Raw genomic sequence first — 13,666 nt, forward strand, 5'->3', positions numbered from 1 at the left:
GCCGCAACCCTGCACGGGACAACCAAGATCCAGCCAACCGAGCTACACACAGGCCAGGGCTTCGGAATCTGGATTTAAAGTTATATCCGACTGCCTAGGGCAGAGTTAAACCCTCCTGAGTCTCGGCTACTTCTAAGTCAAGATCATAAAGATTTTAATAAAGAGGGTGTGTCAAAGTTTAAAAGGGCCATTCACTAGCGCTGAAAACGCGGGACCCCTCACATTCCCCCCTTCCTCGTGACTCGGGAATGACTCACACCGTCTTTCCCTAAACGCACTGCCCCACCCAGTTTAGCTAACGTTTTTGCTCAGCAACAGGATGTCGGGAAACCGAGGGGACAGTTTAGGCTAAGGATGTCGCTGCCCCGTATTCAGCAAGGGCCGTGCCTGCTTCCGACGTCTGCATTCGGGAACGACGTAATCTTCTTTAGGGATTGTCCCGCTTCCTGTGCAGCACCACGGCAAATCCCTCTGGGCTACATTTTCCCTCAGACTTGAAGCCAAGCTGGGGAAATCTAAACTTTGAGGTAAACACGGTAGAACACCTGTGGCCGGGCCGCCGCCACTGCGGCAGCCAAGGCTAGAAATGAGCTCGACTGCGTTCGCCGGGGCTCTTCGGGAGATGGCTAACGAGTCGCATTCTCAACAGGCCGTTTAACCTAGCGCTGCTCTCCTGTGGCCTCCGCCTTTGGAGAGTTTACAAGCTGTAACTTTAACACACGGCCCTTCTTGCACACAGCACTCCTGGTGCTGTCAATTCTGAGGAAAAGTCCTTGGCTATGACCAGAGAAGAGGTGAGAAAAATGGGAGCCAAGAGAATGGGAGGGGCATTCTCAGACACACTTCATCAACACAAAAACAAAGAAGCTGGGAGAAAGGTTTTGCAAGGAAAGAGGAGGGAGGGGAAGCCGTAAAGAAAAGCGCGCTCCCTCGGAATCAATCTCAGAGAAGATGAGCCAGACCGCGAGGACGCCTGCCAAAGCTCGCGGCTGCGCGCGCAGAGCCCCGGGGCTCTAGAGCGCCCGGCGCCCTAGAGCGCCCGGCGCCCCAGAGACGCGCGCGTCACTCAACCTGACCAATCACAAGTCTCTACCGTCTCCTACGTTGCCCCTCCCCGCCCGCGCTCGCTCGCAAAGGCGCGAGGCCGCGTGCGCGCGCGCGCAGTCCCGCCGCTTTGGGGCGCTGAGAGAAGCGGCGCTCCCCGCGTCAGTCAATCCGTCAGTCAATCCGGCCAATCGCGAGCTTCTTCCGTCTCTCCCGCAGCTCTGCCGCCGGAACGGGAGCGGCGGGGCGGGTTTTCTGCGCTCTGGGGATGGCGGAGGGAGGTAGCGTACGGGCTGGCGACTGAAAGTGTGGGAGCTGAATTGCCTCGGGGTCTGCGGTGCAGTTGAATAGCGCTCCCTTTCCGTGGTCAGGGAACTGCACCCCGGCCTGGCGGCTCCAGGGCTAGTGCGGTTTTCTGCAGGGGTAGGAGGGGAGGGAGGGCTTCTCCCCCCACCCCCCACCCCCCACCCGGGAAAGTTGATGCCTTTGTTTCAGGAAACAAACTTGAGTCGACTCTGCTTTTCAGGGTTTTCTCGCTACTTAAAAGAGAACGATACGGACAGGCTATAACTTCATCTGCAGTTGTGCTCCTTGTCCCTCAGGCCTGGAGGGTCATTGGTTCTAATCACCCAGCCTTCACGGTTTAGGGTAGTGCGAAAACTCATGTCCTACGCGTCAAGATTTCACTTATATTTCCTTTCATTATGAAGCTGGCGAAACGAAATGAAAGCGTTCTTAACTATCCAACGTTTTTCTTCTCCTCGACCCCCCTCCGGCAGGTTTTGAAGGTATCTTGATGAAAACAAATGGAGGGTCTTTCTTTGAGAGGCCCGCTACTCTGCCATGGAAAAACTAGTAGTTAACCATGTGGACCGCCACAGCCTTATTTAGGAGGGTAAATGGGAAACGACAGCAAAAGGCAAGAATGAATCACAGCTAAATGAAAGAGGAAGATGCTGGCTTACTTGTTGATGTTGTCTGCAATAAAACAATTCTTTGATAAAAGCTGAGGGATATATAGAGGTGTGGGTGAATTCGATTTCCATTTTGTGATTATATTTTGTTTTATAGAGGTAAACCAAGACTTCATATTCAAGATGGAAAGTCCTTCAGGCCCAGCTGTGATTCTACCTGGCACTCCACAAGGCTGTGCCAGTGTACCATCTCCCCACACAAGTAGTTCAAGAAAACAAGTAGGAAAATCTTAGTTCTTTCAATGGACCAATTCTGTGTTTCTGGCTATTGTAGCAGTGGTGGTTTTAAATCTACTGAAGATTGTTGATGTGTAGTATTAATAAATGTATTAAGTAATTTTAGATCTTTCTCCTATGATGATGTATTTGACTTTTCCCCACCCCCAAAATTTCATTTTGTATTAATTTAGTTTCACATCAGGTATTTATAACATTGCAAATGGAAGAAGTTTGAATCTGCAGTGTCATGAAGGTCTTTGGTGGCAGGATCTAGGTCTTTCCCAAAATTTGTAACTCTGAAGCACCTAGAGCAGCGTCAGGCATGTGCTAAGTTGCTGAACAAATGTTTGTGATTACTGGGATAAGTGTCTCAACACTGCTGTACAAGAGTGCTGATGTTGCTAAAATCAAATAAAACTAATGGAGCTTCTAGGAATTTAAGACATTTTGTGATGGTTACTGAAGATATATGGAGACAGAAAGCCATCTAGTGGTGTGTATCTTTATTTCCAGTAGGTTTATTTGCATCAAGAATGTTTCTCTTGATTAACATTATTAATGTTTATGCCTTTTACAGCCTATGAGTGCAACACTTAGAGAACGGTTAAGGAAAACTAGATCTTCATTTAATTCCTGTTACAGTGTGGTAAAACGTCTTAAAGTAGAGAATGAGGAAAATGATCAGACCTTTTCAGAGAAGCCATCTTCAACAGAAGAAAGCTGTTTGGAATTTCAAGATAATTTTAAACACATAGACAGTGAATTTGAAGAAAGTTCATATTTGAAAAATACCTTTAAGAATATCAATGCATGTGAATCTAAGTCACTTGATACTGAATCTTGCAGTGGTCTGCAAAATGATTTTGATGAGAATCTTTCCAAAAAAGGATTAAATGAAGAAAAGGCAAAATTGGTGAGGCAGATTCGGGAAAAAGAAGACCTTCTTCGGAGGCTAAAACTAGTTAAAATGTATAGATCAAAGGTGAGAATAATTTCAGAATTACTGCATAATTATTTTTAAATTGTTAAATTTATTTTTTATTTTTAGATAAAAGGAAAATCATTGAAAAAGAAAATTATTTTTAGCAAAATAAGCAATAACACAGTGTCTAGAAACCTGGCTTCCAACAACTTTTAACTCAAATATGTCAGATTTAGAGTGGAGTAGATAAGCCTCAAATATCAGATTCAACTTTTTAAAAGTCCCAGCTCTTGTTTAATATGTCGTTGGAGCAGTATTAGAAGTATCAAATGTTAGATGCAGGTATAATGAAAACAGAAGTGACAGCTGACAGTGGATGATTAAAAAAGTTAAACTCGGCTACAGAGTATAATAAAAAGTATTTTTAGTAGTGATCTAAAAATCCAAATTATTAATATGTCCAGGCATTTTATTTGAAAGGACAACAAATATAGATTAGGTTTTATATTTCAACCCAGATAGATTGCTTTAAAAAGAACTTAGGCACTCTGAAGAAGATAACCTTTATTTCCCTGGCTTGTTCATGTATATGCCATTACTCCTTCCTAGCAATGTGGAATAAATGATGTAATAGTACATCTTACTCGCTGTCTTGAAATTTTAGGATTTTTAAAATTATAACTATGCAAGTTTTATAAGATAGTGAATGCTGAAAAATATTTTAATTTGAATATTCTCATTTTTAAAAGTATAGCTGTAATAGAAAAAGTAGATTTGTATAAATCTATATTGTTGCTTCTCTACATTGCCCTACTTAATGATTTTATTTTTTTCCTGAGGGTAAGGAAGGCCCAGCGCTCATACTAAACAAAATAGCCGTAAAATTCAATTTCGGTGTCATCATAGAAACCACCTATCCTTTTTCCTGGGTGGAAGGTTCATTCGTGCCCAAATGTGTTGGTACCCTTTAAACCTACTCTTGACTGATTTAACAACTTTCATTAAGTTAAAATGGGATGCCTGTCTAGTTATTAACATACATTTATGTTTTTTCTGTTGCAGAATGACCTGTCTCAGTTACAGCTGTTAATAAAGAAATGGAGACGCTGTAGCCAACTGTTGCTTTATGAGTTGCAGTCAGCTATGTCTGAGGAGAACAAGAAACTCAGCCTTACTCAGTTGATAGACCACTATGGATTGGATGATAAATTGCTACACTATAACAGAAATGAAGAAGAATTTGTAGGTGTTTAATTCATAATTTCTTCTCCAGAATATCTTTGACACTTACATCTTAAAAAATACTTATACATTTTAAAGAGAAGATATGAACCATTAGGGCTTAAAGAAAGGTATTTGGTGAACATCAATTTAGGGCACTCTGTTAGATAAAATATAAATTCTAAAATGAAAACTTAGTATTTTGGATAAATTTGCCAAAGAAAATTTGACATTTAAAGAAACGTGAAAAAATTTTACTCATGTTTTAAAACATAATTCAGTTCTGGAAGTCAGTTGTAATACATTATTTTGTTTATTATGGTAAAAGTAGTTTTTTTTTATTAAATGTTAAAAAATAGCCAATCAGGTGAATGTCTAAACCTAAATTGGTCTAAAAATGCCTGCCTTTCTCCTAAGTTTATGAACTTTGTTTCCATCCATTTACCACATATTTCCATCTGGATGGTCTCTCGGGTTACTCATAAGTCCAAAATTATATTCTTCCTGTCTCTTCAGATTTGTTTCTTGTATTCCTCATCTCATTTGGTGAAATGACTGTCTTTCTCTTAGAAAACCACGTATTCTCTTTTCCTTCTTCAAGACATCATGGCTTACGAGGTCTTACGAAATATATTAGGCTTAGAGTGTTCACTTTGTTCACAGTTACTTCTGAGCCAGAAACCCACCTTCATACAATTGTGTTTCTGGCTGCCCTGTTGTCCAATGTTACCTGTCCTGGCCATATACAGAAGTGTGACCCAAGCTGGCCCAGTCTCTGAGAATTTGGAATTGTGCTCAGGAAGAGAAAGCCCATTTCTTTTTGTGGCTGAAACCGTTGTATGTAAACTTGGAAGCAGAAGAGCTGGTGTACTTCCAGAAATCCTTCCTGAGGGCTTTCCAGATTTCTGCTTTTAGATCCTTTTAAGGGCGAAAACAGCTTTACTTAGTTTTTCTTTAAAAAAACACAAAAGTACTTCCGTACTCATAGGCCCCCTCTTCCAAGTGTACCCCGCTTTCAGCCCACTTCCCTCCCCATGATCTAACAAGCTTAATATTTGGTATAGCAGCCCTGGCTGGTATGGCTTAGTGGGATGAGTGCAGGCCAGCAAACTGAAAGGTTGCTGGTTTGATTCCTAGTCAAAGCACATGCCTGGATTGTGGGCCAGGTCCTTGGTTGGGGGCGTGGAAGAGGCAACTGATTGATGTTTCAGATAATCAATGTTTCCCTCCTTTCCTTTCTCTCTTGAAAAATAAATAAATAAAAATATTTGGCATAGCAGGAAACCCAAAGACTCTACTCTTGGCATCCATTCTAATTGTTAGTGGCCAGGACAATAAACTGCCACTTTCATACCCCATCACCCGCCGCCGTTGCCACACACAAATGCCTGCCTTTTGGACATTGCCATTGTGATTGGCTTCTGTGAACCCAAGAGGACTGGCCTCACATGGGCCTCCCCTGGGCCTGGGATTCCTATGCGGGCTCCCCTGTGAGACTGCTATTTTGTGCCTACCAGCCTCCATCAACTACTGCTCAGCCAGAGGGCCTAAATGTGGCAGGGGAAGTGGTTTAGCTGCTGAAGGTGCTGGTATTTGGCTGCAGCTGCCCACTGCTGACTTAACACAACCCCTGGAGTCACTGTTACATAATTACTTGGGGGGAACTATAGTATCACTGGGAGTCTGGTTCTGGGACAGTTGGTGAGAGCAGGAGGGGGTCACAGGAATGGGTGCTGAGAGATCCAATGCATAGTGGGTACTCCAGTAACAGGAGGTAAGGTCATGGAATATGGATCAGGCTTATGGGAGAGTGGGGCATAGGGATGCCCATGAGGTGGTCCCTTAAATAATTTCTGTTGAGTTTTACCTCCATTTAATAGGATACATTTACAGGTATACCTCAGAGATATTGCAAAGAGTTCACTTTCAGAACACTGCAATAAGGGGAGTCATGTGAAGTTTTCGATTTCTCGGTGCAACTTAGCTAATTTTAGTCCAAGAGGCCTAGTTTGGGGCCTATCTCAGCTTTTGACATGTCTTGCTTACTAAATTATTTCTAGTTTTTGACTTAAAGTGAGAATTTTGTGACTTCACTTAACACTTAGAGGCCACTTAGGATTATAAGTTGGTCTACTTTCAACGTTGTGTCTCAGGGAATAGGGAGGCCCAAGGAGAGGGACGACAAAGGGTGGAGCACTTAGAACACACACAATGTTTATCCATCAAGTTCATCTTATATGGGCACGGTTTGTGGCACCCCCAGATAATTACAATAGTATCATCAAAGATCACTGATCACATACCATAACAAGTATATTATAATGAAAAAGTTTGAAATGTGAGAATTACCAAAATGTGATACAGAGACGTGAACTGAGCAAATGCTGTTGGAAACATGGTGCCTATAGACTTGCTTGAAGCAGTGTTGCCACAGACCTTCGCTCTGTGAAAAACTGTCTAAAGCACACTAAAGCAAAGTGCAATAAAATAAGGGATGTCGCATCAAAAACCATAGGACAAAGTTTTTATTCTTAAAAATGGAAGCTACCACTTAGCATTTGCTTTGTGTTTCAAAAGTATGTTAACTCATTTAAGTATTACAATTATCAACATCACAATTTCCAAGATAAGGAAACTTAAAGTAGTTATTTAAAAACTAGACTTTCAGTCAAGATGGAACCAGGCACCCCAGCTTCAGAGCCTTACTCTTAAGCCCTATGCTTGAAGATATGCTATGTTTGATGCAGTTAATTATATTACTTTGAAATAATACAGATAATATTTTAAAGGGGTATATAATATGAATATACTTGCTGTTAGTTCAGCAGGTGAGAGCAATCAGTACCATGGACAGTATCAAAAGTAGGTTAGGGTGCATGATCCATGTGCCCTACCACAGCCAACCCTCAAACCAGAGGATACCTCCTGTTGAGAAGTGCTGCTATTAGAGTATAGTCTAGGGACAAGGGTTCCTGCTAACCTCCACTCTATACATACCTCGAAGCTGTGACATTCGAGCAAAGAGCATTGCCAGAGTCACCCAGGGTGGCTACTAAGAGGTAAAAGTCACACAGGCTGTTTGATTTGCTAAGACCTGGGAATCTACAGAGCATGAACCAGTGAATTTTATGGCACAGACTACTAGCAAAAGGAGCCTCCAGGCAGCTAATTTGGGTGACATGGAATTCATATCACTAGGGAAAGCCCCATATTGGTGGTTGACTACATCCGACAGGACAGAGAAATTCTGGCAATCCTATCTAATGTACAAAGTATCTGTACTCTTCACACTGTTGTCTACCCTTGGATCCATCCTCCCAGCCCCCCACAATCCCCTTGTCAGATAATTTTGAAGGACCTTAGATGTAGGAACTGTTACCAATAGGCACTTCCCTGCTGAATCAGAGAAACTGAGCACTGCGGGAGTCATTCTAGTACTATAAAGGGAAAGCATAAAAAATGTTGGTCCTATTACTTCTCTTACTATTCCCATCCATACACTGGTATGGACAATCAGTAATGGTATTATCCCGGCAATTTCTAAATAGATTTTAAATCTCCTAAAGATTTTTTCTAAGTAGAAGGTTTTATAGTAGTTCTCTTGCTTTACCTATATCCATGTACCTTGAACATGATGTTGCAGATTAAACTTGACAATTAATTCACAAATTGCAGAGCAATGAGACATTGACATCACTTGAAGATTGTGGTCAGTGATCCCAATGGTGTCACCTTGGAATGCAGCACTCTATCCACAGGCTATTGAAGGGCAAAGCAGTTTTCTGACTGGTGAATCTCATGATTTAATCCTCATCTGCATGAATACAGCAATAAACTTTTCATGGAAATCAGAAAACATTTTTTTTCTTGTTTGCTAAACCTTCCTGGGTAGGACACAAAATTGAATTCTGTTACAATGAATATGACATGTAGAGGATTATGTTATGTTTGTGTAGAAGAAAATATGTCATAATTTATAAATGATTTAGGGCTTAGCAAGAGTAAAGAGTTTACCATATTCTCATTGCTAGAACAAGGAATATTCTTAAATGTTCTGGTAATTTTTTCCTGATTATACAATAGAATAAATGTTTATTGAAGAAAACTTAGGAAATATAGAAAAGTATAAAAATCATCCATTGTCTCATAACTTCAGGTAATTTATGAAGTTGGAAATGTCCCTCGAGGTGAAGAATAATTTCTTTTTGTCTTTAAGACTGTCTGTACTATTACTGTGAAAATAATTTTTGATCAAATTAAGATGAAATAAAATAGATCTTGAATACTTTCTGAGTTAGTCTTGTTCATTCTTGAAAATAATAATTCATGATATTTTATATACTTATTTATTCAGGACAAACATTGTTATAATGATTAAAGCTAAAATGAAATAGTTTGCTATTAAAATATGCAACTGAGAAGAAGTTCTACTTAAATTTCTATGAAAAAACAAAATATCATTTTAATCAAATTGTTTTTTAAAGGATTGATTTGGCTTTGTGTTTCCCGCCAGTGTTTTCACAGTGGGACAAGAGCAGGAAACGTTTTCATCTTTAATCGTTCCACTTCAGCCTCCAGGATTGAAATCTGTTTGGCTTGTTCTTTTGAAGTATTTCTTAACTTCTGTTGTTGCATCATGTTCTCATATCGTTCTTTGGCAATTTTTTCACAAGTCAATATAGACCCTATCCCCAAAATGAAGAATAAGGGAATTAGTTGGATTATTTTCTAAACTTTTCAATATAGAAATAGCATTCAGAATAAAAGAAACATGGGGAAGATATGCTGGTTGCTTTATAACAATTGTACAGATTTCAGGAACACTGATTACATTTAAAGAACCTACAGTTGAGTAAAGAAAAAAAAAAGCTTACCCATGGCGTTACAGATGTCTTTTCTCTCTGAGACAGCCACCAACTCTTCTCGTAAGTTGCAGCTTAGAGTGTAATTTGCTACATCTTTTTGATTGCTGATCTTTTCCAGTTTTTTAAGTAGTTTTTTGCAGTTTTCCACATTCTTTTTGTGGGTCTGAAATTTTTGTTCCCGTGACAACCCACAAAAATAATTTTGAAAAAATATATTTTATAAAGACATTATTCTTAAAACTTAAATTTATTATCATCATTAAGAAACCATCTTATTACCATATCCCTAGTGCCTAGCATAATGCCTGCACATAGTAGGTACCTAAATTATTTGTTGAAAGATGGAATGGTATGATAATACCACATTTCAGAAAAAAATCTTGTATATTCTTAAACATGGGAGAAGATTAAAACACATGGCCTTGAGATTGCTTTGTTTTCACTTTACATATACTACACAATCAAATATGAGCATTTGTTAAGCAGTTATAAAAAATATAAAGCCTTTACAATGCCAAGGAAAGACTATCAACATTTTGATTATACAAATTATAACCTAATGTGAAACAGGAAATTCATGTACACTCAGATGCCTCCCAACAGGTTAATCCTAATATTCAAAGAAGTGCTCCAGCCTACCAGACTTGTTATGGTTACAAACACTATTCAGGGACCTCTGATTACATCCTGAATATTAATAAAGGATCTCAACTTTGTTAGGTTCTGGTTGAGTTCATGATTTGGAACATCATTACCTTGTATAAATGATCGCACCTGTTGGCATTATAATGGTCAATATCTATGAGGCTTACCTTATCTAAAACAGCAATGGTTTGCTCCATTATTCCAATCTGAATAGCAATCACAGTCTCATAGTTTGGTTCATTTAGGAACTTTGAGAGAAGAAAAAAATCTCAATATATATATAAACATTTTCTCTATTCCTTTCCACAGAAAACTTTATAAAGATTATCTTAGTTTTGAAAGATCCTACTTTCATAAAAACTATACATCTAAGTTAAGATTCATCTGACTTTGGTGCTATACTGTATTTAGCCACTGAAATGCTCACCTATATGCTAATAATTACAAATTCCTAGAGTTCATTTTCTCATTCATTCACTCAAGTCACCAAATATTTCCTGTCCCATTCGAGTCCCACATTAACAGTGTGTCAGTTACAGACACTGAAGAAGACACAAAGATAAGTCACATGACCCACTGTCAAAAAAAGAGAGCATGTAGAATTGATTATTCACCAGAAAATATGTAAAATGACATGCAAATTTCAAAGGTTGAGAGGGGATGTGGTTTCTCTGGATTGGGGGAAATCAAAAGGTTTTATAAAGGAAATGACATTTTAGCTAGACTTTGAAAAATAGATAGATTTGGGATGTGAAAAAAAGTGAAGAAAAATATTTTAGGGAGAAGAACTGGCCATGAGCAAAGGCACAGAGATAGAATCCTAGACAACAGTAGTCAGTTGGGCTTGAGAATACTGATGTAAGATCAGTGGAACAGAGGAACAGTGGGAATGAATTTGAAAAGTTAGATTGAGGAACGCTGAACACCCACTTAAGGATTTCATAATTAATTTGCCAGGTAAGAAGTGGAAGTTTAAAATGAGCAGAGCAGTAATGCTATTAAAGCTGAATGTGAATATTAATCTGACAATAGTATATAGTATAGCTAGATAACAGAAAGAGCCAAAGTCAAGAGACCAGCTAGGAGATTATTATAAAATAGTCTAAATCATTGGAAAGGAAGTCCCGATTGAGGGTAAAGGCAGTGGGGATAGAGAATGAGGGAATGCAGAGATAAACAAGGCAAGACATGGAAGGCAAGACAAAGAGGGTACTCACAGATGACCACAACTGTAAGCCTGGGTGTGTGGCTGAAAAGAACAGAAACAAGCAAATTAAGATTTGCTATTGGTAGGTGGGGAATATAGAGATAGGGCTCTGGAGGTCCGGGCCAGAGAGCTTGGACTGGAATTAAAATTGAATTGGAATCCAGAGAGCTTGGATTAGTCTTTTAAAAGTGATCACTGAAGTTAGAAAAACAGAGATCATAAAAGGAGAGGGCATGGAAAGAAACACAAGCAGAGTTAAGGGTAAAGTCTCAAAAAATAGGTATATTTAAGAATTAGAAGCAAAAGAGAAGTCAGTAATAGAGACAGAGTGGTATGACATGTTGGAAGAAAAAAAGGAGAAAACAGGGATGATAAAAGCTAATGGAATGGGCTCTGGCTGGTGTAGCTCAGTGGACTGGGCGCTGGCCTGTGAACCAAAGGGTCACTGGTTCGATTCCCAGTCAGGGCACAGGCCTGGGATGCAGGCCAGGTCCCCCCAGGTAGGGGTGTGTGAGAAGCAACCACACATTGATGTTTCTCTCCTGCTCTTTCTGCCTCTCTTCCCTTCTCTCTAAAAATAAATAAATTTTTATTTATTTATTTATAATAATAAATAAATTTATTTATAATAAATATATATATATAATATATATATATATTAAAAAGCTAAAGGAATGGCAATTAAGATGGTCAAATGCCACAGAGAGTTGAAGGATGGTGATGACCGAGAAAGTGACTACTGGATCTGACAATTAGGAAATCCTCAGTGAACTGCAAAATAGAACTATAGAACTGAATGGGTCATGAAGAACCCAAGACAGCAAATGTAAATTACTGCAAGAAGAAGACAGAGTTCATAGATACACTATGAAATACTACTGGCTTAGAATATGTTTGATATCATAGAGGCTTCTTAGTAAATACTGGTGAAATAAATAAATGCATTCATGAATAAAATTAAAATTATATAGTGGGGCAGGGAGAACTTACTTTCTGACGTTCTCTTGAAAAAAACAGCATCTGAATATCCCAAGCCTTCTGATTTAGATCTTCCATTTCCATCTCCATTTTCTTATGTTCCCATTCAATCTGAAATATTCCTTTGTGAATATCTTTAGTTTCCATCATGCTAGCAACTTTCTTTTGTCCTTGAGCCTTTAAAAAAAGGTACATTCTGATATTTCTATAATATGATTCTGAACAAAGAAGAGAATATTTGAAATTGTACCCTATAATTAGAAAACACTTGGATCACAGAGATAATTTTTTTTTTGCTTAAGAATATAGCAAATATTTTAAAATTACTTCTTGGGCAAAATCTGATCACTATAAAGCATGATAGTTACTGAACAGAAGGAACTATAAGATAAATGGGAATGGTGTAGCCAATTTACATGCCGGTGATTAGACAGACCAATCACCCACCTTCTGATCTGTATGCATTTGCAGCCCTGCTTCCTGGAACTCCAGATAAACTTTAACTGCAAATTAAAGTCTCAAAGGCAGACACATTACATTAAGGGGAACAAAGGTTTTTTAAAAAATGTAGTGGGCATCATGTCAGAAACTCGGTAAGCCAGAAGAAAATGGACAACTTTGTCATGAAAATGGAAGAATAAAAAGTATTTGATACAGCAAATATATACATGGTTGTTTTTTCTCTTTAAAAAGCGATAATTACCCGAATCACAGAATTCAGGTCTTCAATTATGTTCCTGTTGATGAGAATTGCATCAGAATAATCCAGCAATAACTGGAAATTTTCCACTTCTACTTGTCCTTGTTTAAGGAGAATTTGGATTGTCAAATTCAATTGGAATTTCACTTTCTGATCCTGTAACCTAAATTAAAAAAGACTTCCTAGTAAGTAGCTGCAATATATTTATATTTTAAATTTCACCTATTATCTGAGGATATAAATCCAAACTTAAATTTCTTCTAGTTGAAGGAAAAGTTGCTGGAAATCAGTGTGGAAAATATTTTCCCAATGATGAGCTTTCCCAGAGATCTCCATGATGCCTCTTCTTATTGGGCTGCTCAAAGCATGGTAGGGACAGAAATACATGTATAAGGTTTCACTTTATGACTTAAAAAGATTAATATAATTGTGATCATTAAGTAGAAGAAAATAAAGATGCTATCAAAAAACAAATATATTGAAGTCCTGTGTATTGACTTTTGACATTATATTAACAATATTCGATATGCTATTTATCAAAGCTATTTCTGGGTAATTCATATACCTCTGTATAGCCTAGATCTGAAAATGATGTATAATTTTTAGTTTGGAGACATCAGGAAAGTATTTATCAGTGTGGCAACAAATATAGCCCAAAGTAAAGCAAGGACAAAATAGTATCCCTGTTACCCAGCAAGGTACAACAAGCCCCCCTAAATAAAAAGATATTGGCTGGTTATGTATCTAAATGGAAATTTCTTGGATACTTGCTTAATTTTACACACAGTTGTTCATATGGCTTGAGTCCAAAAGTACTCATTAGCAGAAACAAATTCTCAGTATAGAATAGTCTTATGGGGAAGAGGCAGATGAAAAAATACTAAGATTTTT

The 13,666-nt window shown here is 38.6% G+C and overlaps 2 protein-coding genes across 4 annotated transcripts in view; one reads left to right on the forward strand and one right to left on the reverse strand.

Moving 5' to 3' along the window:
* Nucleotides 1-1,187: 1,187 nt before the first annotated feature.
* Nucleotides 1,188-4,895, forward strand: SFR1 (SWI5 dependent homologous recombination repair protein 1). 3 transcript variants are annotated; one of them, XM_045854701.1, is made up of 5 exons: nt 1,208-1,325; nt 1,824-1,832; nt 2,116-2,237; nt 2,815-3,219; nt 4,222-4,895. In XM_045854701.1, exons 1-5 carry the CDS (start codon nt 1,313-1,315, stop codon nt 4,411-4,413), a joined length of 741 nt encoding a protein of 246 aa, XP_045710657.1. In that variant the 5' UTR covers nt 1,208-1,312; the 3' UTR covers nt 4,414-4,895. The 3 variants fall into 3 exon arrangements, with proteins under 3 accessions (XP_045710659.1, XP_045710657.1, XP_045710660.1); XM_045854704.1 differs by having other exon boundaries at nt 1,217-1,325; nt 1,571-1,832; XM_045854703.1 differs by lacking the exon at nt 1,824-1,832 and having other exon boundaries at nt 1,188-1,325.
* Nucleotides 4,896-8,898: 4,003 nt separating this feature from the next.
* The window catches only part of CFAP43 (cilia and flagella associated protein 43), an 81,062-nt gene continuing 76,294 nt past the window's right edge, over nt 8,899-13,666 (reverse strand). The window contains exons 34-38 of the mRNA XM_045854402.1: nt 12,779-12,938; nt 12,088-12,252; nt 10,058-10,138; nt 9,255-9,408; nt 8,899-9,065 (exon numbers count right to left, since the gene is read on the reverse strand). Of these exons, the coding sequence (XP_045710358.1) occupies nt 8,899-9,065; nt 9,255-9,408; nt 10,058-10,138; nt 12,088-12,252; nt 12,779-12,938 (727 nt within the window). The remainder of the gene's footprint in view (nt 9,066-9,254; nt 9,409-10,057; nt 10,139-12,087; nt 12,253-12,778; nt 12,939-13,666) is intronic.

Source organism: Phyllostomus hastatus, unplaced genomic scaffold (genome assembly GCF_019186645.2).
Source record: "Phyllostomus hastatus isolate PE091 unplaced genomic scaffold, TTU_PhHast_1.1 phas_scaffold_1066, whole genome shotgun sequence".
NCBI classification, from domain to species: Eukaryota; Metazoa; Chordata; class Mammalia; order Chiroptera; family Phyllostomidae; genus Phyllostomus; species Phyllostomus hastatus.

What these genes read in the sequence shown, in the direction of transcription:
- SFR1 (XM_045854701.1), top strand. An exon ending in CAAGTAGTTCAAGAAAACAA is followed by an intron (nt 2,238 to 2,814) that starts GTAGGAAAATCT and finishes TGCCTTTTACAG; the next exon opens with CCTATGAGTGCAACACTTAG. An exon ending in TTAAAATGTATAGATCAAAG is followed by an intron (nt 3,220 to 4,221) that starts GTGAGAATAATT and finishes TTTCTGTTGCAG; the next exon opens with AATGACCTGTCTCAGTTACA.